Here is a 22,478-nt window from a genome sequence, read left to right as displayed (position 1 = left end):
CACACTCCAGTCCTCCGGTAGCAGCTCCCCGCTCCAGGCTTCCTGTGCGTGTCCTCGGTCCAGTACCACCAGTACCAGCACCACGCATCAGGCCTACAGTGCGCCTCGCCTATCTAGCGCTGTTAGAGCCTTCCTCATCTCCAGCGCTGCCAGAGTCTCCCGCCTGTTTAGCGCAGCCAGAGCCTTCCTCCTCTACAGCGCTGCCGGAGCCTCCCGCCTGTTTAGCGCAGCCAGAGCCTTTCTCCTCTCCTACGCTGCCGGAGTCTCCCGCCTGTTCAGCGCAGCCAGAGCCTTTCTCCTCTCCTACGCTGCCGGAGTCTCCCGCCTGTTCAGCGCAGCCAGAGCTGCCAGTCTACATGGAGCAGCCAGAGCTGCCAGTCTGCATGAAGCAGCCAGAGCTGTCAGTCTGCATGGAACAGTCAGAGCTGTCAGTCTGCATGGAGCAGCCAGAGCTGTCAGTCTACATGAAGCAGCCCGAGCTGCCAGTCTGCATGAAGCAGTCAGTCTACATGGAGCAGCCAGAGCTGTCAGTCCGCATGGAGCAGCCAGAGCTGTCAGTCTACATGAAGCAGCCCGAGCTGCCAGTCTGCATGAAGCAGCCAGTCTACATGGAGCAGCCAGAGCTGTCAGTCTGCATGGAGCAGCCAGAGCTGCCAGTCTGCATGAAGCAGCCAGTCTGCATGGAGCAGCCAGAGCTGTCAGTCTGCATGGAGCAGCCAGAGCTGTCAGTCTGCATGGAGCAGCCAGAGCTGCCAGTCTGCATGAAGCAGCCAGAGCTGTCAGTCTGCATGGAGCAGCCAGAGCGGCCAGTCTGCATGGAGCTGCCAGTCTGCAAGGAGCAGCCAGAGCTGTCAGTCTACATGAAGCAGCCCGAGCTGCCAGTCTGCATGAAGCAGCCAGTCTACATGGAGCAGCCAGAGCTGCCAGTCTGCATGAAGCAGCCAGAGCTGTCAGTCTGCATGGAACAGTCAGAGCTGTCAGTCTGCATGGAGCAGCCAGAGCTGTCAGTCTACATGAAGCAGCCCGAGCTGCCAGTCTGCATGAAGCAGTCAGTCTACATGGAGCAGCCAGAGCTGTCAGTCCGCATGGAGCAGCCAGAGCTGTCAGTCTACATGAAGCAGCCCGAGCTGCCAGTCTGCATGAAGCAGCCAGTCTACATGGAGCAGCCAGAGATGTCAGTCTGCATGAAGCAGCCAGAGCTGTCAGTCTGCATAGAGCAGCCAGTCTGCATGGAGCTGCCAGTCTGCATGGAGCTGCCAGTCTGCATGGAGCTGCCAGTCTGCAAGGAGCTGTCAGTCTGCACGGAGCTGTCAGTCTGCACGGAGCTGCCAGTCTGTAAGGAGCTGCCAGTCTGCAAGGAGCTGCCAGTCAGCCCGGAGCCGCCAGAGCGGTCAGTCTGTAAGAAGCCGCCAGAGCTGTCAGCCTATATGGAGCAGCTAGTGCCGCCAGTCTGCCCAGCGCCGCCAGTGCCCCCAGTCTGCCCAGCATCGCCAGTCTGCCCAGCGTCGCCAGTCTGCCCAGCGCCGTCAGTCTGCCCAGCATCGCCAGTCTGCCCAGCATCGCCAGTCTGCCCAGCGTCGTCAGTCTGCCCAGCGTCGTCAGTCTGCCCAGCGTCGTCAGTCTGCCCAGCACCGCCAGTCTGCCCAGCACCGCCAGTATGCCCAGCGCCGCCAGTCTGCCCAGCGCCGCCAGTCTGCCCAGCAACGCCAGTCTGCCCAGCGCCGCCAGTCTGCCCAGCGCCGCCAGTCTGCCCAGCGCCGCCAGTCTGCCCAGCGCCGCCAGATCTACCAGTCAGCCAGACTCTTCCAGATCTGCCAGTCAACCAGACTCTTCCAGATCTGCCAGTCAACCAGACTCTTCCAGATCTGCCAGTCAACCAGACTCTTCCAGATCTGCCAGTCAACCAGACTCTTCCAGATCTGCCAGTCAACCAGACTCTTCCAGATCTGCCAGTCAACAAGACTCTTCCAGATCTGCCAGTCAGCCAGGATCTGCCAGTCAGCCAGGATCTGCCAGTCAGCCAGGATCTGCTGAAACCACCAGCCAGCCAGGAGCTGGTAGATCTATCTACCTGCCTGAGCTTCCTCTCACTCCTGAGCTTCCTCTCACTCCTGAGCTTCCTCTCACTCCTGAGCTTCCTCTCACTCCTGAGCTTCCTCTCACTCCTGAGCTTCCTCTCACTCCTGAGCTTCCTCTCACTCCTGAGCTTCCTCTCACTCCTGAGCTTCCTCTCACTCCTGAGCTTTCTCTCACTCCCGAGCTTCCCCTCAGTCCCGAGCTGCCTCGGTCCCGAGCTGTCCTTCAGTCCCGATCTGCTCCTCAGTCCAGTGGGATTCTGGGTGGGGACTACTAGGCCATGGTCGGCGGCGAGGGTGGACTATCCAGGGACGAAGGGAGAGGGGACTAAGACATTAAAGGAGTGGGGTCCACGTCCCCGCGCCGGAGCCGCCACCATGGACAGACGCCCACCCGGACCCTCCCTATTGTTTTGAGGTGCGTTCGGGAGTCCGCACCTTAGGGGGGTTCTGTCACGCCCTGGTCAAAGTATTTTGTGTTTATCTTTATGTATTTGGTCAGGCCAGGGTGTGGCATGGGGTTTTTGTAATTGTGGTGTGTTTGTCTTGGGGTTTTGGTGGTGGTATTGGGATTGTAGCTTAGTGGGTTGTCTAGCAAGGTCTATGGCTGTCTGGAGTGGTTCTCAATCAGAGGCAGGTGCTTATCGTTGTCTCTGATTGGGAACCATATTTAGGCAGCCATATTCTTTGAGTTTGTCGTGGGTGATTGTCCTTAGTGTCCTATGTGTACTCGTTGTTAGTTTGCACCAGATAGGCTGTTTCGGTTTCGTTTATTGTTTTTTGTAAGTTCGTGTTTCTTTGTTATATTAAACATGGATCGCAATCGACACGCTGCAGTTTGGTCCGACTCTCTTTCATCACCACTAGAAAACCGTTACAGGGCCGAATACTTTCGCAAGGCACTGTATATGCATATTCTAGCTTTTATGGCTGAGTAGCAGGAAGTTTACTCTGGGCACCTTATTCATCCAAGCTACTCAATACTGCCCCCCAGCTGAAACACACAAAACAATAAACAATGAACGAAACGTGAAGACAATGGAGTTCTAACAGGCAACTACACATAAAGAAGATCCCACAAACACAGGTGGGAAAAAAAACTACTTAAATATGATCCCCAATTAGAGACAACGTTTACCAGCTGCCTCTAATTGGGAATCATACAAAACACCAACATAGAAAAAGAAACTAGAACACAACATAGACATAGATATACTAGATCACCCCCTAGTCACAACAATGGCTCTCTATGGTCAGGGCGTGACAGTACCCCCTCCCCAAAAGGTGCGGACTCCGGCAGCAAAACCTGAAACCAAATGGGGAGGGTAGAGGGGGTGATTAGTGTCGGTGGCGGCTCCAGTGCGGGGTGAAGTACCCACTCAGCTCGCGGATCTGCCAGCATCGATGGCGGCTCTGGTGCGGGACGAAGAACCCGCTCATCCCGCGGATCTGCCAGCTTTGGTGGCGGCTCTGGTGCGGGCTGAAGAACCCGCTCATCCCGCGGATCCAGCCATGGACACACTAATTGGCAAAACACACACACATACACAATGACTTTGCTAGTTTCAGACCCTTAGATGTGAGAAGGGCCTTGCAGATGGGGGGTGAATGTATTACTGGTTTAATGGATTATATTATGTAACGTTGCTTACGACATCAAGACAACTGTTCGGAAAAAGCAGTGCCCACGTGCCTGGTATTCTGGGTAAACAGTGCCCTCTAACCCCATGGTATGAGCAGTGGGACTGACATCTCCTCCTAGCCCTGACACACACACACACACACACACACACTGAGAAGGCCAAAGCGTTAAAAGAGTTATCACTCCAGCCTTCCTCACTGGTGAAATCTAAGACACTTAACACAAACCAAACACATACCAAACTCATAATATTGTATTATTTAGAAACATACTGCATAGACCTTCCTTTACAAATTACTGGCAAGTAGTCATTTTAAAGGACAGTCAAATGTATCAGACAAATCTATTATTTTTCTGGGCTGTAAGTAAATATGAAATGTCAATCAAACAGTAACTACTTAGCTGGATTAGTCAAGACCCACTGCTCATTTCCACTCCTGCTGATCGGTCCTCAGAGTGATTGTTTCTCAGAATTAGTTTGGATTCTACAGAACAAAAATATAAACACATGTAAAGAGTTGGTCCCATGTTACATCCCTGTGAGCATTTCTCCTTTGGTCCCATGTTACATCCCTGTGAGCATTTCTCCTTTGGTCCCATGTTACATCCCTGTGAGCATTTCTCCTTTGGTCCCATGTTACATCCCTGTGAGCATTTCTCCTTTGGTCCCATGTTACATCCCTGTGAGCATTTCTCCTTTGGTCCCATGTTACATCCCTGTGAGCATTTCTCCTTTGGTCCCATGTTACATCCCTGTGAGCATTTCTCCTTTGGTCCCATGTTACATCCCTGTGAACATTTCTCCTTTGGTCCCATGTTACATCCCTGTGAGCATTTCTCCTTGGTCCCATGTTACATCCCTGTGAACATTTCTCCTTTGGTCCCATGTTACATCCCTGTGAACATTTCTCCTTTGGTCCCATGTTACATCCCTGTGAGCATTTCTCCTTTGGTCCCATGTTACATCCCTGTGAGCATTTCTCCTTTGGTCCCATGTTACATCCCTGTGAGCATTTCTCCTTTGGTCCCATGTTACATCCCTGTGAGCATTTCTCCTTTGGTCCCATGTTACATCCCTGTGAGCATTTCTCCTTTGGTCCCATGTTACATCCCTGTGAACATTTCTTTTGGTCCCATGTTACATCCTTTTCTCCTTTGGTCCCATGTTACATCCCTGTGAGCATTTCTCCTTTGGTCCCATCATCCCTTTTCTCCTTTGGTCCCATGTTACATCCCTGTGAACATTTCTCCTTTGGTCCCATGTTACATCCCTGTGAGCATTTCTCCTTTGGTCCCATGTTACATCCCTGTGAACATTTCTCCTTTGGTCCCATGTTACATCCCTGTGAACATTTCTCCTTTGGTCCCATGTTACATCCCTGTGAACATTTCTCCTTTGGTCCCATGTTACATCCCTGTGAACATTTCTCCTTTGGTCCCATGTTACATCCCTGTGAACATTTCTCCTTTGGTCCCATGTTACATCCCTGTGAGCATTTCTCCTTTGGTCCCATGTTACATCCCTGTGTTACATCCCTGCATTTCTCCTTTGGTCCCATGTTACATCCCTGTGAGCATTTCTCCTTTGGTCCCATGTTACATCCCTGTGAGCATTTCTCCTTTGGTCCCATGTTACATCCCTGTGAGCATTTCTCCTTTGGTCCCATGTTACATCCCTGTGAGCATTTCTCCTTTGGTCCCATGTTACATCCCTGTGAGCATTTCTCCTTTGGTCCCATGTTACATCCCTGTGAGCATTTCTCCTTTGGTCCCATGTTACATCCCTGTGAGCATTTCTCCTTTGGTCCCATGTTACATCCCTGTGAGCATTTCTCCTTTGGTCCCATGTTACATCCCTGTGAGCATTTCTCCTTTGGTCCCATGTTACATCCCTGTGAGCATTTCTCCTTTGGTCCCATGTTACATCCCTGTGAGCATTTCTCCTTTGGTCCCATGTTACATCCCTGTGAGCATTTCTCCTTTGGTCCCATGTTACATCCCTGTGAACATTTCTCCTTTGGTCCCATGTTACATCCCTGTGAACATTTCTCCTTTGGTCCCATGTTACATCCCTGTGAACATTTCTCCTTTGGTCCCATGTTACATCCCTGTGAACATTTCTCCTTTGGTCCCATGTTACATCCCTGTGAGCATTTCTCCTTTGGTCCCATGTTACATCCCTGTGAGCATTTCTCCTTTGGTCCCATGTTACATCCCTGTGAACATTTCTCCTTTGGTCCCATGTTACATCCCTGTGAGCATTTCTCCTTTGGTCCCATGTTACATCCCTGTGAACATTTCTCCTTTGGTCCCATGTTACATCCCTGTGAACATTTCTCCTTTGGTCCCATGTTACATCCCTGTGAGCATTTCTCCTTTGGTCCCATGTTACATCCCTGTGAGCATTTCTCCTTTGGTCCCATGTTACATCCCTGTGAGCATTTCTCCTTTGGTCCCATGTTACATCCCTGTGAGCATTTCTCCTTTGGTCCCATGTTACATCCCTGTGAGCATTTCTCCTTTGGTCCCATGTTACATCCCTGTGAGCATTTCTCCTTTGGTCCCATGTTACATCCCTGTGAGCATTTCTCCTTTGGTCCCATGTTACATCCCTGTGAGCATTTCTCCTTTGGTCCCATGTTACATCCCTGTGAGCATTTCTCCTTTGGTCCCATGTTACATCCCTGTGAGCATTTCTCCTTTGGTCCCATGTTACATCCCTGTGAGCATTTCTCCTTTGGTCCCATGTTACATCCCTGTGAGCATCCCCATGTTACATCCCTGAACATTTCTCCTTTGGTCCCATGTTACATCCCTGTGAACATTTCTCCTTTGAGCATTTCTCATTTGGTCCCATGTTACATCCCTGTGAGCATTTCTCCTTTGGTCCCATGTTACATCCCTGTGAGCATTTCTCCTTTGGTCCCATGTTACATCCCTGTGAGCATTTCTCCTTTGGTCCCATGTTACATCCCTGTGAGCATTTCTCCTTTGGTCCCATGTTACATCCCTGTGAACATTTCTCCTTTGCCAAGGTAATCCATCCACCTGACAGGTGCGGCATATCAAGAAGCTGATTAAACAGCATGATCATTACACCGGTAAATCTTGTGCTGGGGACAATAAAATGTTTTGTCACACAACACAATGCCACAGATGTCTCAAGTTTTGAGGGAGCGTGCAATTGGCATGCTGACTGCAGGAATGTCCACGAGAGCTTTTGCCAGAGAATTTAATGTTGATTTCTCTACCATAAGCCGCCTCCAACATCATTTTAGAAGATTTAGATGTATGTCCAACCTGCCTCACTACTGCAGACCACGCGTATGGCGTCGTGTGGGTGAGTGGTTTGCTGATGTCAACGTTGTGAACAGCATGCCCCATGGTGGCGGTGGTGTTATGGTATGGGAAGGCATAAGCTATGGACAACGAACATAATTGCATTGTATCGATGACAATTTGAATACACAGAAATACCGTGACGAGATCCTGAAGCCCATTGTCGTGCCATTCACCTTCAGCATGATAATACATGGCCCAATGTCGCAAGGATTTGTACACAATTCCTGGTATCTGTTCCGAAGGTATCTGTGACCAACAGATGCATATATGTATTCCCAGCCACGTGAAATCCATGGATCAGGATCAAATTAATTTATTTCAATTGACTGATTTCCTTATGTCGTGTCTTTACTACGGATTAAGTGATATATGACATGGTATTTTATCAAATCAATTCTCTGTAATTAATATTACCTGATTAAACTAATCATGTAAATGCAATTAACTAGGAAATCAGGGCACCATGGAAGAATGTTTATAGAGCTGTTGTCTTCTGAATAACTCTTAAAGACCTGGTAATATTTTACATCAATAGCAGTCAATTATTAATCGTCACCTTATTCAATCTCAACTGAACGTCTTAAAATTCTTGGTTATCTTCACGAACCCTGGCTAACAAGTTGAATCCGCAATCCAACATTTGGTTTAATTATTTATTTACTAAATACTTAAATAATCACCCAGAATAACATATACACAGGATGGATCATACATTGATTACTAATTATGTCATAAAAGAAAACGTCCCTAGCGGACGAAACCGATATGACGGCTGGTTACACAAAGAAAGGGGGTTTGGTTTGAATGAAAGAGCGGGAAAGCTGAGGAACAAAAGGAGTGGGTCTCTATCGGACCTTATGAAGCTATACTATCGTAAATGCAGAATCTTAAGCATTCTAAATAACCACCCATTCGGAAAAGGAAAATGCAAGAAATATATTTACTCTGATCTGATTTACGTTTCAATAGATTGGTCGACGATGGAAGGCTGGCTTGCCCAACAGAGCTCTCCCTTGTCCTTTGAAGAATATTTCTGGGCAGATATGTTGTAATGTGTGGTAGAACGTATACGTTGTAGTACCCTGTCGTTCTGAAGAGATTTGTCCATCCTTTCCTAGGCCACGCACGTTTACAGCTGCTGCTGATAACTCGACATCTGGGATGTATCACTTCTTTAGTGAATAAGAGTTCAAAGTTCATACCAAGTTGCCATACTATAAGCTCATGCAATATTCTGGCTGGTGTAGTCAAATTCATCCTTCCAGCGTGGTGATCGTCACCTCCACGTTGAAATTCGCCCTTCTAAACGTATGGACATCAGTCATCAGGAACACAATGTTAATTTCGTTAGGTTGTAGTCGTTCAACCATTCGCAACCAGAGCTCATGGTAAGGTTGGCTTAGTTCACTGTGAAATTGGTCAAACACGCTCTTATAGAAATGTAGAAAAGGGGTTGGTTCATCATTTCCAACCAATGCCTATTCACGTGGGCGTAGCCAATGATTGAGCATATTTTACTCATGAAAACATTTCTCTCATTTTAAAAACTAAAATGACATTTAATCTTTTCACAAATAGTTTAATATTTAAACATTTACATTGCACAACAATTCCATGTGAATCTGATAACATGAAGGTGTAGACTTTCCAGGATACAGTTTATGTCATCCTGTCATCAATAATAATGTCTCAGACGACAACTGACATCATATTCTTTAAGTACCAACGGACACTTCAACTGGTTGGAATACATACAGATTGTTCTTTTCCCCAACCTTTTGATGTTACCATACTCTATGTTAACAAAGGTGATTTCCTAGTGTTCATTCTGTAGAGTAGAGAGAGAAAAGGGGGAAAGGTATTCATGGGGGTCATAAACCTCACCAACAGTGCAACGTCATGACACGTATATGAACTGGAACTCAGTCAAATCTTTGAAATTGTTGCATTTTGTGTTTATATTTTTGTTCAGTATATACAGTACTCATGGGGTTACTCCTGCCCTTCCTTCCCTGACCACTGGAGGTCAGGAGAGACAAACAAACCCTTCAGGGGGCTACAGAACTGGCCTCATATCAGTCACACCAGAGAGGAAGAGGCAAATCAAGAGAGTCAACTCCTGCAAATACAGCAACAAGCAGACCAATAAGCAGACCGCCTGCCTTCCCACCTTTGAGACAACAAATTCCATTGTTAGGGTCGGAGACCATCCCGTCATTATATACAGTATCTCTGTCTTTCTCTCTCTCTCTCTTCTGTCTATCTCTTTCAAATCTAGCGGTCTACCTTAGTCTTTAAAAAACCCAAAGTGCTGACAGCCCATAAAGTGTGACCATAGTGGAATAGCCATTTAACTACCTGCTGTGATTGTATGTCAGTTAAAAGCTTAATTCTACCCTCTTCGCTCCTCACTCTCTCTCTCTGCTCTTCCACCTCTTTCCTCCTCCCACCGTCCCTCCTCTGAGTCCATTGCTACGTGGGTGATGTCAGAAATAGAGACACTCTTCTGCACCTTTGAGACTAAACATCGCTCCCACCCAACCTCTTAATATCTCCCTAGCTTATATGTCTACCACAATCTCTGTCCTTCACTCGGTACATCCCAAGACATTTGTCCCTTCTCCCTCCCCATCTCTCTTTCAGTCTTAGGGAGACGGGGATGCAGCTTAGCTGGTCACATGAGCACCAGCACTAATGACACACACACACACACATGCGCAACCACACACACACACACACACACACACACACACACACACACACACACACACACACACACACACACACACACACACACACAAACAAACACACAGACACACAACCATAACCACACACACACACACACAGGCAGGAGCTATACTAAACACACTCACTTTTACAGAAAACATGACATGCACAGTTTGTAATCATTCTACCTCAAGACTACATATACAGTAAGATATAGAGGCACCTGTTTGTCGGCGTGTGTATACGATTGCCTGTATGTGCATCTGCACAGGGTGCACCTGTTTGCATGTGCGTCTTTGGCCATATGTGCTGTGCTCTGTGTTCTATGTGTCAAGCAGCAGGCCCAGTAGGTGCCAAGCTGATCGGTCGGTTACCAGACACCAGAGAAAGGCCTGGTGAAAACAACACATTCCTACGGTTCCTCATACCACAGAGAGAGAGAGAGAGATAGAGAGAGAGGTGGATATCTTGTCAGTTGCGCAACTGAATTTATTCAACAAAAATGTGTTTTGCGCATTTAACCCAACCCCTCTGAAACAGAATGACATCCACATCATCAGCGCCCTGGGAGCAGTTGTTACTGGGGGTTAGCTGCATTGCTCAAGGGCTGAAGGGCAGAATTCTCCACTTTGCCGGCTAGGGAATCAAACCAGCGACCTTTCGACTACTGGCCCAACGCTCTTAACAGCTAGAGCTTTAAGTTCTTTGGTGTCCACATCAACAACAAACTAGAATTGCCAAAACACACCAAGACAGTCGTGAAGAGGACACGAGAAAGCCTATTCCCCCTCAGGAAACTAAAAAGATTTGGCATGGGTCCTGAGATCCTCAAAAGGTTCTAAGGCTACAACATCGAGAGCATTGTTGCATCACTGCCTGTTACGGCAACTGCTCGGCCTCTGACCGCAAGGCACTACAGTGGGTAGTGCGTACGGCCCAGTACATCACTGGGGCTAAGCTGCCTGTCACCCAGGACCTCTATACCAGGCGGTGTCAGAGGAAGGCCCTAAAAATTGTCAAAGACCCCAGCCACCCCAGTCATAGACTGTTCTCTCTACTATCGCATGGCAAGCGGTACCGGAGTGCCAAGTCTAGGACAAAAAGGCTTCTCAACAGTTTTTACCCCCAAGCCATAAGACTCCTGAACAGGTAATCAAATGGCTACCCGCACTATTTGTATTGTGTGCCCCCCCAACCCCTCTTTTTACGCTGCTGCTACTCTCTGTTTATCATATATGCATAGTCACTTTAACTATACATTCATGTACATACTACCACAATTGGGCCGACCAACCAGTGCTCCCACAAAGTGGCTAACCAGGATATATGCATTGTGTCCCACCCACCACCCGCCAACCCCTCTTTTACGCTACTGCTACTCTCAGTTCATCATTTAAGCATAGTCACTTTAACCATTTGTACATGTACATACTACCTCAATCAGCCTGACTAACCGGTGTCTGTATGTTACCTCGCTACTTTTATAGCCTCATTACTGTATATAGCCTGTCTTTTTACTGTTGTTTTATTTCTTTACATACCTATTGTTCAACTAACACCTTTTTTGTGCTATTGGTTAGAGCCTGTAAGTAAGCATTTCACTGTAAGGTATATTCAGCGCACGTGACAAATAAACTTTGATTTGATTTGATCTGTTGCTGTTGGTTAAAACTGACTATTCAAATCAAATCAAATTGTATTTGTAATATGCCGTTAAATGTACACTGTGTTGAGGGTCAGCGTGGCAGATGTGTTGTTGCCCACCCTCAACATCTGGGGGCAGCCCGTCAGGAAGTCCAGGATCCAGTTGCGGAGAGAGATGTTTTGTCCCAGGGTCCTTAGCTTAGTGATGATCTTGGAGGGCACTATGGTGTTGAACGCTGAACTGTAGTCAATGAACAGCATTCTCACGTAGGTGTTCCTTTTGTCCAGGTGGGAAAGGGCAGTGTGGAGTGCAACAGAGATTGCGTCATCTATAGATCTGTTGGGTCGGTATGCGACTTGGAGTGGGTCCAGGCTTTCTGGGATGATGGTGTTGATGTGAGCCATGACCAGCCTATCAAACCATTTCATGGCTACAGATTTGAGTGCTACTGGGCGGTAGTCATTTAGGCAGAGAGAGTGAGACAGAGAGAGTGGGAAAAAGTGAAACAGAGAGATCTTCACATCGTCTGGGTAAAGTGACAATAAGTAAGTGAGCTACCTAGGTGAATGAAAGACAGGGAAGCCAAGCTTGTCCTCTAACTAACTTGTCCTCTAACTAACGATTTCCAAGATGGCTCCAGAGGGTAGGGCTACCGTCTTATCGGCTCTGAACCAACCATGCTATTTTGTTTGTCTTTTCACGTTGTCCGTAACTTGTTTTGAACATAATGTTGCTGCTACAGTCTCTTTTGAACGGAAAGAGCTTCTGGACATCAGAACTGGGATTACTCACCTCAAGTTGAAAATTGCCTTGGTACAACGGGGTAGGGAATTGAAGAACATATGGGGTCAATTTCCCTCCATATGTATTGAATTCAAGATAAATAGTGAACATAAATAGTGAACATGAAAAATAAAGTTGAGAATGTAAACATATTTTCGAGGACGGGTGAAATAGGGATGTTGAAATCAAAAACCAAACAATTGAAAGCAAAATGTATAGAATTGTAAACAAAAATAAGACATCAAAAGCAAAACCCAAAAACTTGTAAGCAAATAATTTTAAAGCGAGAGAAAAACTCTATGACAAATTATAAAAAATATATATTTGACAATGAATGCAAAAATCGTTTTTGGTTCAACTTTCCCAGCAATCAATCCTATTGAATACATTTTGCCAACATTTTACCTTTTGGCTACGCTACTCGTATCTTTGCTTTCGATGTCTGTTTCTTTGCTTTCACTGCCAGTCTTTTCGATTGCGAGTTTTGGCATTATTTTTTCCATGAAAGGTTTAGAGGGAGGTGTAGATAATGAGTCTCCATTGGTCTGCTAGTTTTGGAATGACGGTTTGTCTTAACCCAATCAATGACATGGTAGACAGGCTTATTTTCTATTGCCTACTTAAGTAGACGGTCTGGCTTCACCTCATTTTAGGGTTTTAGCTAACATACTTCAAAATTGTCAGTTACGGGTCAATAATGTACGGATATCACTTAGGTAAACATATGAATGGCGAACCAGTTACCAACACCTGCGCCGAATGTTGTGCAACAGGTAATTCATATGTTTACCTAAGTAGTTAGATGGTTTGTCATTAAATGTATTAGATAGACATGCTTCTAACCTCTTATACAATGGATAAAAGTTATGTACAGCAACCCCAGATGTAAAATAGTAAACAATGGTTACTTCTCAGAAAGTATTGAGCTTTTAAGAGGAGTAAAACAAGGCTGTCCGTTGTCTCCATATCTATTTATTATAGCCAGTGAAATGCTAGCTATTAAAATGAGATCCAATAAGAACATCAAGGGCTTAGAAATCCAGGGGATAAAAACAAAAGTGTTAATGTATTTTTTCTTAAGTCCGCAATCTAGATCCCTGCACAGTCTCATCACTTTTCTAGCCTCTCTAAATTAAAACCTAATTATGACAAGTGCACCATATAACGTATTGAATCGTTAAAAAATACATTGTTTACACTACCGTGTAGTTTACCAATAAAATGGGCAGATGGTGAAGTAGAATTTTTTTTAAAGTATTATATTCATTAATGATATTATGAATAGAAGGAGGAGTTACACTGGGGCAAAAAAGTATTTAGTCAGCCACCAATTGTGCAAGTTCTCCCACTTAAAAAGATGAGAGAGGCCTGTAATTTTCATCATAGGTACACTTCAACTATGACAAACAAAATTAGAAAAATAATCACATTGTAGTATTTTTAATGAATTTATTTGCAAATGATGGTGGAAAATAAGTATTTGGTCAATAACAAAAGTTTATCTCAATACTTTGTTATATACCCTTTGTTGGCAATGACAGAGGTCAAACCAAATTTACAACCAACTGATTGCAGCACTACCACAAAATGGAGGAGGCAAGTGGAAAAGGGAGAAGATAGGGAACTTGTTTTCCTGCCAGATATTAAAGATACAAATTTGCTGAAAGGAACTGGCATAAAGCGAAAAATATACCAGTGTCGTCTGAGGACAAAAATGTTGACAGCTGCACCATACAGGTTGCAAAATAAGTGGGATGACATTTTTGATGTACCAATTCCATGTCACATGGTTTATGAAGTGGTACAAAAAACTATACTTGACTCAACACTTAAGAGTTTTTCCATTTAAATGATTATATACAATTCTTGCCACCAACCGAATGCTATATATATGGGGCATACAACAATTTCAGTTCTGTAGATTTTGTTGCGAAGAGACAGAATCAATAGATCATTTATTCTGGTATTGCCCCTGTGTAGCTTGTTTCTGGTCACAGGTTCAGGAATGGTTAAAAAATCACAACATGCACTTAAAATTAACCTTACAAATAACAGTGTTGGGCAACCTGGAAAGCCATAGCCAATCAATAGATTCGTAGGAAAGGTTTTCATCTTTAGCTCACCATCATCTTTGGATTATATTTGATTAGAAAGATTCAAGCATTTGTAAAACATCACAGCACAATTGAAAAAATATATGGCACATGGAAACCAAACAAGGCCGGTCTATGATGATCGGTGGGATGGGCTGACAGTGGCTGAGGGTTGGGATTAAACAGTGTGTTTGGTAATATATTGTTGATATATATAAAAGTAATATGTATGTATATGTAGCAAAAAAGGCGTAAAAAAAACAAAGATATTTGTCCTACGAAGAGGGGTGGTGGTGGAGGGGATAAAAAAAATATATATATATGCATTTATGCAAACAACAGCTAGTGCATGATATCTAAGGAAGTCTCAAGGTTTTGCTTTCCTGAGATATAATATGTCATGATAAGCTGTAGACCACACTATCTACCTAGAGAGTTTTCATCTGTATTTTTCATAGCTGTCTACCACAGACCAAGGCTGGGACCTAAAACCGCACTCAATGAGCTGTATTCCACCATAAGCAAACAGGAAAACGCTCATCCAGAGGCGGCGCTGCTAGTGGCCGGGGACTTTAATGCAGGGAAACTTAAATCGGTCTTACCAAATTTCTATCAGCATGTTAAATGAGCAACCAGAGGGAAAAAACCTCTGGACCACCTTTACTCCACACACAGATACGCATACAAAGCTCTCCCTCAACCTCCATTTGGAAAATCTGAACATAATTATATTCTCCTGATTCCTGCTTACAAGCAAAAATTAAAGCAGGAAGCACCAGTGACTCCATCAATAAAAAAGTAGTCAGATGAAGCAAATGCTAAGCTACAGGACTGTTTTGATAGCACAGACTGTTCCGGGATTCCTCCGATGGCATTGAGGAGTACACCACATCAGTCATTGGCTTCATCAATAAGTGCATCGAGGATGTCATCCCCACAGTGGCTGTACGTACACACCCCAACCAGAATCCATGGATAACAGGCAACATCCGCACTGAGCTAAAGGCTAGATCAAGGATTGGGACTCTAACGTGGAAGCTTATAAGAAATCCCGCTATGCAATCTGACGAACCATCAAACAGGCAAAGCATCAATACAGGAATAAGATCGAATCATACTACACCGGCTCTGACGCTCGTCGGATGTGGGAGGGCTTGCAAAACATTACAGGCTACAAAGGAAAGCACAGCCGAGAGCTGCCCAGTGATACGAGCCTACCAGATGAACTAAATTACTTCTACCAGCAAATAACACTGAAACACACATGAGAGCACCAGCTGTTCCAGAAGACTGTGTGATCACGCTCTCCGTAAGACCTATAAACAGGTCAACATTCACAAGGCCGAGGGGCCAGGCGGATTACCAGGACGTGTACTGCAAGCATGCGCTGACCAACTGGCAAGTGTCTTCACTGTCCGAGTCTGTAATGCCAACATGTTTTAAGCAGACCACCATAGTCCCTGTGCCCAAGAACACTAAGGTCACCTGCCTAAATGACTACCGACCCGTAGCAAACACATCATGAAGTGCTTTGAAAGGCTGGTCATAGCTCAAATCAACACCATCATCCCAGAAACTCTAGACCCCACTCCAATTTGCATACCGCCCAAACAGATCCACATATGACACAATCTCTATTACACTCCACACTGCCATTTCACACATGGACAAAAGGAACACCTATATGAGAATGCTATTCTTTGATGACAGCTCAGCGTTCAACACCATAGTGCCCTCAAAGCTCATCAATAAGCTAAGGACCCTGGGACTAAACACCTCCCTCTGCAACTGGATCCTGGACTTCCTGATGGGGCGCCCCAAGGTGGAAGGGTAGTTAACAACACATCCGCCACACTGATCCTCAACACGGTGGCCCCTCCGGGGTGCGTGCTCAGTCCCCTCCTGTACTCCCTGTTCACTCATGACTGCACGGCCAGGCACGACTCCAACACCATCATTAAGTTTGCTGATGACACAACAGTGGTAGGCCTGATCACCGACAATGACAAGACAGCCTATAGGGAGGAGGTCAGAGACCTGGCCATGTGGTGCCAGGACAACAACCTCTCCCTCAACATGATCAAGACAAAGGAGAGGACTGTGGACTATAGGAAAAAGAGGACCGAGCACGCCCCCATTTTCATTGACAGGGCTGTAGTGGAGCAGGTTGAGAGCTTCAAGTTCCTAGGTGTCCACATCACCAACAAACTAACATGGTCCAAGCACACCAAGACAGTCATGAAGAGGGCACGACAAAACCTATTCCCCCTCGGGAGACTGAAAAGATTTGGCATTGATCCTCAGTTCCTCAAAAGGTTTTACAGCTGCACCATCGAGAGCATCCTGACGGGTACCGGAGCTCCAAGTCTAGGTCCAAGAGGCTTCTAAACAGCATTCTACCCCCAAGCCATAAATACCTCTGAACATCTAATCAAATGGCATCCCAGACTATTTACTTTGCCCCCCCGTCTTTTACACCACTGCTACTCTCTGTTGTTATCATCTATGCATAGTCACTTTAATAACTCTACCCACATGTACATATTACCTCAACTAACCGCTGCCCCTGCACATTGACTCTGTACCGGTACCCCCCCTGTATATAGTCTTGCTATTGTTATTTTACCTCTGCTCTTTAATTACTTGTTACTTTTATTTCTTATTCTTATTCGTATTTAAAAAATAAAAAAAACAGCATTGTTGGTTAAGGGCTCGTAAGTAAGCATTTCACTGTTGTATTCGGCGCATGTGACTAATAAACTTTGATTTGATTTGAAAAAATATATGTACAGAAAGCCCTTTAATTGCGGAAATAAGTAAATAAAATCAATGATATGAGTACACGGCGGCGTAGCAGGAACTTCACAATACCATGAACCAAGAGGTTGTGAGTTCAAATCCCAGGTGAGGACATATTGAATAATAGTTGCTGTATAAATGAACATACACAATGTAATCAAATATGTCAACAATATCTTAAATGCATTGTGTTTGACCTTGCCCACAGACAAAGAGCTATCAGTGGTTCACCTATCAGGGCCTTTATTGTCTTGGCAATAGTACCTCAGCTCATTTCTCTAAACTGTATGTGTCTGCCACTGTCTTAGCCCTTTACATCCCAAATGTAACATCTCTTTCTTTCTCAATTACTCTTTTGGTTGGTCACTCTACCTATGGCTCTCTCTCCTTCATCTCTTTCTTTTTACCTCTCAGCTCAGCCTGGTCTCATAGTTCAAGTAAATCCAGGACACTCAAATTAGTATGATATTTTACGTATGGTTACATAAGACAAAATGTTATTTAAGGCAAAAACATAAGTAGGTTTGCGTGTTTTTATATTGAACCTTTACTTAACTAGGCAAGTCAGCTAAGAAGACATTTTTACTTACAATGATGGCCTACCCCGGCCAAACCTAATCTGCACGACGCTGGGCTAATTGTGCGCTGCCCTATGGGACTCCCAATCACAGTTCGTAACATATCATATGTTTAGCAAATTCGTAACATATTGGATGAATTGGATGATGGACATCCTCAAATTAATTCATACCAAAAGAAACTTAACATATCATACTAATTGGAGAGTCTTTACTTTTATGATGTTACGTCTACCTCTGTGTACAGGTTGCTCAGCTCCTCTCTATAGCTTTCTGCAACTGTCTTTGCCCTCTGCAACCCAAGTTGGATACATTGTTTTACTTAGTTACTCACTATGGGAATAATCCTAACTTTCACTTAGACTAAATTAACATTAGATTGAAGTAGACTGAATGAAAATCGGCTTAGGTAGAAGTGAGGAATCACCCATTTTTTTGTTGGTCACTCTACCTACGACTGTCTACTTCTTCCTCCCTCTCTCTCATTCATTTCGCAGTAAGCTAAATCTGTCCAGTTATGTAGACCCTGCGACAAGGAGAGAACCCTTTGTCACATTAGACACAGGCTTCAGAGGGAACTCTCTTCCTCTTACACACATTAGCACAAGGTGGGAAAACTCTCACCCAGAGGACGAACAAATAATACTATATAATATTACTATGGTCATTTACCCAAGAAAATGTACAAAGCTGTCGACATTGATATGTCCAGAAATATGTGGCCCATATGGGAATCAAATGCACACAATTCTGGTGTTGCCAACATCATGCTCTTACCCAATGAACCATTGGTACCTCAATTATACAACAACACTGAAACTTACAGCCCTCTGTTACATTTAGTACCTCTCGTTTTCTTAATCATGTCACTGTGTATGTGAAAAGATGTTCTGCACTACACTTCTGTCAAACTGGTTGGATCTATGCAATGATGTTGAATCAACATGGAAAACCGATTGGATTTCCAAAAAGTAATCAACGTAAGGGCATTTTGTACTTTTTTCATCAAACTTTTAACCTAAATGCAATGACATTTTTTGTTGATTTCATGTTGAATTCACATTAGTTGAAAACTAGTTGCAAGTCAAAACAAGATGTTGAACTGACGTCTGTGCCCAGTGGGTACCAAATGCAAATATTAAATGCCACCAAATAGGCTACCACAGTTGTGTGGCAATATAACAATCTTAATCTTGATCTATGTCAAAGCTCATCTGATCTTCTCAATCATGTCCTTCTGTGTGCGAAAAGCTTGTGACAAGCGTTAGTTGTTCCATGGGGGGGTCCCACATTTTGGCATCAGTTCAAATTGACCCTCTTTCTGCCCCAGAACAGAGAGACTGATGAGACACATTATTCTGCAGCTTTTGCTGATGTGACAGTATTGCATTCCAACGGCACTTCATGTCTGCTTGATTTTGATTGATTGATTTGTTTATTTCAGTGTATACAAAAGGTGTATGAATATACAGTAGCAATGTGTCAGGCTTAAAACTGGGAGCATTTAAACAGTGTGCAGCAACTTCAGTGAAGGGTATTCTGACAACTCCATTTGACGTCCATCAATGATTTACTCGAGTTGTTCACGCTTACTACCTTTTGAATTGGACCCAATGTTTCTGTCATAGTTATGAGACTCACCAGATCAGTAGCAGAACACAATCATTCAACCAAAACTTCTTATTGCATCATTAAAGCAGACCCTTTCTTTCCAGATCTCAGTAAGAGAAACCTGTCTGTAACTAAATGCAACCACTGCCACCCTCAGATCACATGGACATAGCTCATATGAGAGATGGCCGGGTCTTCTTTCCAAGGCCTGTGACATGATCAATCAAATATTATGGCCCTCTGCCCAGCACGTTGTCTCGCCTGACAGTTGGGGTGTAGTTGTTTTCTCTAGCCATTATGGCCTAGGATCACAGAAACTGATCCTGCAAGCCAGAGATCTCACACTCAATGTAAACTAAGGGCAGTGGTGTAATGTACTTAAGCAAAAATACTTGAAAGTAATACTAAAGTCGTTTTCTCTCTCTCTATCCTCTACCATGTTTCCATTATGACAGGATGATGAAAAACAACAAAACATCCTCCGTGTAGAATTTGCTCCACTAACGAAAACGTCCTACTCTGATAGGTCAACAGGTAAACAGAACCCCACCTCCACAAGAAGATTCAACCAGCCACACCTGCACACCTGAGCGTGCACTAAGCCCTGCAATCATACCCTTTTTACACTATCGTGCTGGCCCGAGCCGTACAGTACTGACTCTTTTCACGTGGTCTTTTCCAGCATGGTGTTTAAGCAACTATGGTGGATACATAAACCAGATAGCACAGTACATTTTGGCTCAGCTCAGTAGTATGAATGAACCAATAAAGACAGAGAACAGGTCTATCTGTACCTGCATGTCTGGAAAGGGTGTGTCCCTGTCCCTCTCCCTCTTCCTCTTGTAGGTGAATAAATTCCAGATCCGTCTCCATAGGAACGAGGCCACCAGACACACACTCCCTACTATCCAAATATCCTTATCCTTCAGAAAGTTCTCCATGGTAACTACTGATGGTTCTAGATCTCAGAGCCCCTACTCTTCCTTCTGCTCCTCTTCCACGTCTGAGCTCAGAGCTGGATTATTTCCATCTGCCTCTCTCTTGTAGACAGCAGCGATGGGTCTCGGGATGATCGGCGGCAGGTTGGGGTTGTTGACATGGGCATGACAGTGGGCGCTAGGTGTTTATGGAACAACAAGGCCTCTCTTTCTGTCTCTCTCTGACCAATCTGATCTGATCGCTCAGTCGCTCAGACACTCCTCCCACTCCTCTCAGTCACTCAGACACTCCTCTCAGTTACTCAGACACTCCTCTCACTCCTCTCAGTCACTCAGACATTCCTCCTACTCTTCTCAGTCACTCAGACACTCCTCCTACTCCGCTCAGTCACTCAGACACACCTCCCACTCCTCTCAGTCACTCAGACACTCCTCCCACTCCTCTCAGTTACTCAGACACTCCTCTCACTCCTGTCAGTCACTCAGACACTCTTCCCACTCCTCTCAGTCACTCGGATGGGAACAACAAGTACATCTCTCCCCAGTCGAGCTGTCCTACACCCCCCCACCTGCTCCTCGGCCCTGTTCCCTCGACCCCCGACCCCTCCACCACCCCCCAGCCAAAGGGGAGAGTACATGCTGTCTCAGAGACGACGAGAGGGGGACAGGTGTGTGTGTGTGTGTGTGTGTGTGTGTGTATGTGTGTATGTGAGAGAGAGAGAGAGAGAGAGAGAGAGTATGTGTGTGTGCGTGCGTGTGTGTGCGTGGGACAGGTGGTGTTAGGTTCAGGGTGTTGGTAGGCTAGCGTTGTCTGGCTGGTGTGTCAGCAGAACACCAGAGACCATGTGGCATCCCAAAGTGTGAAGTACACCACGTCATGGACCACGTTGTGTACTATGTAGGGAATAGGGTGCCATTTGGGATGCAGGCCATGCCTGGTATCCTTTAACTTCGGTGTTAAGTATGTCTGTTGCTGTGGAGCCGCTTGCTCCTCCACTTTATTTCAATTCAAGGGCTTTATTGGCATGGGAAACGTGTTAACATTGCCAAAGCAAGTGAGGTAGATCATATATAAAGTGAATATATATTTCACTCTATCTTTCTCTCTCTTTCTCTCCCTCTCTCTCTCTCGTCCTCTCTCTTTCTCTCTCTCTCTCTCATCCCCTCCCTCTCTCTCTCTCTTTCTCTCCCTCTCTCTCTCTCGTCCTCTCTCTTTCTCTCTCTCTCTCTCGTCCTCTCTCTCTCTCTCTCTCTCTCAGTCTTACACACTCACTTACACACACGCACACACACGTATGTGTATTCTGTGTGTCTGCAGGTGCATAATGTGTTTGTGTGCAAGTACCATATGGCTCTCAACGCCAAGGATAGTGGATGGATTCCTGCTAGGCCACCCTTAGGAAAATGTATGCACACATGAATGGATAAAATCAGTGGTGGAAAAGTACCCAATTGTCATACTTGAGTAAAAGTAAAAATACCTTAATAGAAAATGACTCAAGTAAAAGTGAAAGTCACCCAGTAAAAGACTACTTGAGTAAAAGTTTGAAAGTATTTGGTTTTAAATATACTTACAGTGCATTCGGAAAGTATTCAGACCCCTTGGACTTTTCTAAAATTTTGTTACGTTACAGCCTTATTCTAAAATCGATTCAACAGTTTTTCCCCTCATCAATCCAAACAAAATATCCCATAATGACAATGCAAAAACACGTTTTTAGACATTTTTGCTAAAAAATTATTATGGGTGTCATAAGACTAGAGAATATTGTTTCTCATGGCCAGCGAGTCTTTAGGTGCCTTTTGGCAAACTCCAAGTGGGCTGTCATGCGCCTTTTACTGAGGAGTGGCTTCCGTCTGGCCACTCTACCATAAAGGCCTGATTGGTGGAGTGCTGCAGAGATGGTTGTCCTCCTGGAAGCTTCTCCCATCTCCACAGAGGAACTGGAGCTCTGTCAGAGTGACCATCGGGTTCTTGGTCACCTCCCTGACCAAGGCCTTTCTCCTTTGAGAGGCCAGCTCTAGGAAGAGTCTTGGTAGTTCCGCACTTCTTCCATTTAAGAAAGATGGAGGCCACTGTGTTCTCAGGGACCTTCAATACTGCAGATATTTTTCAGTACCCATCCCCACATCTGTACCTCGACACAATCCTGTCTCGGCGCTCTATGGACAATTCCTTCAACCTCATGACTTGGTTTTTGCTCTGACATGCACTGTCAACTGTGGGACCTTATGTAGACAGGTG

The 22,478-nt window shown here is 45.1% G+C and overlaps 1 protein-coding gene across 2 annotated transcripts in view; it reads right to left on the bottom strand.

Annotated features, from left to right (window-relative positions):
* Positions 1-22,478, bottom strand: part of LOC112251616 (myosin light chain kinase family member 4) — a 64,961-nt gene that overhangs the window by 20,678 nt on the left and 21,805 nt on the right. The window contains exon 1 of one of the 2 annotated variants that reach the window (XM_024422589.2): positions 20,090-20,627. The exons of the other annotated variant lie outside the window; for it this stretch is intronic. Coding sequence (XP_024278357.2) covers positions 20,090-20,236 — 147 coding nt within the window. The 5' untranslated portion in view covers positions 20,237-20,627. Of the gene's footprint in view, positions 1-20,089; positions 20,628-22,478 lie in introns of those variants that run through there. 2 annotated transcript variants of the gene reach the window in all.

Source organism: Oncorhynchus tshawytscha, linkage group LG05 (genome assembly GCF_018296145.1).
Source record: "Oncorhynchus tshawytscha isolate Ot180627B linkage group LG05, Otsh_v2.0, whole genome shotgun sequence".
NCBI lineage: Eukaryota > Metazoa > Chordata > Actinopteri > Salmoniformes > Salmonidae > Oncorhynchus > Oncorhynchus tshawytscha.
Note: the sequence above shows the minus strand (reverse complement) of the source record. Positions and strands in the feature narration are given on the sequence as shown.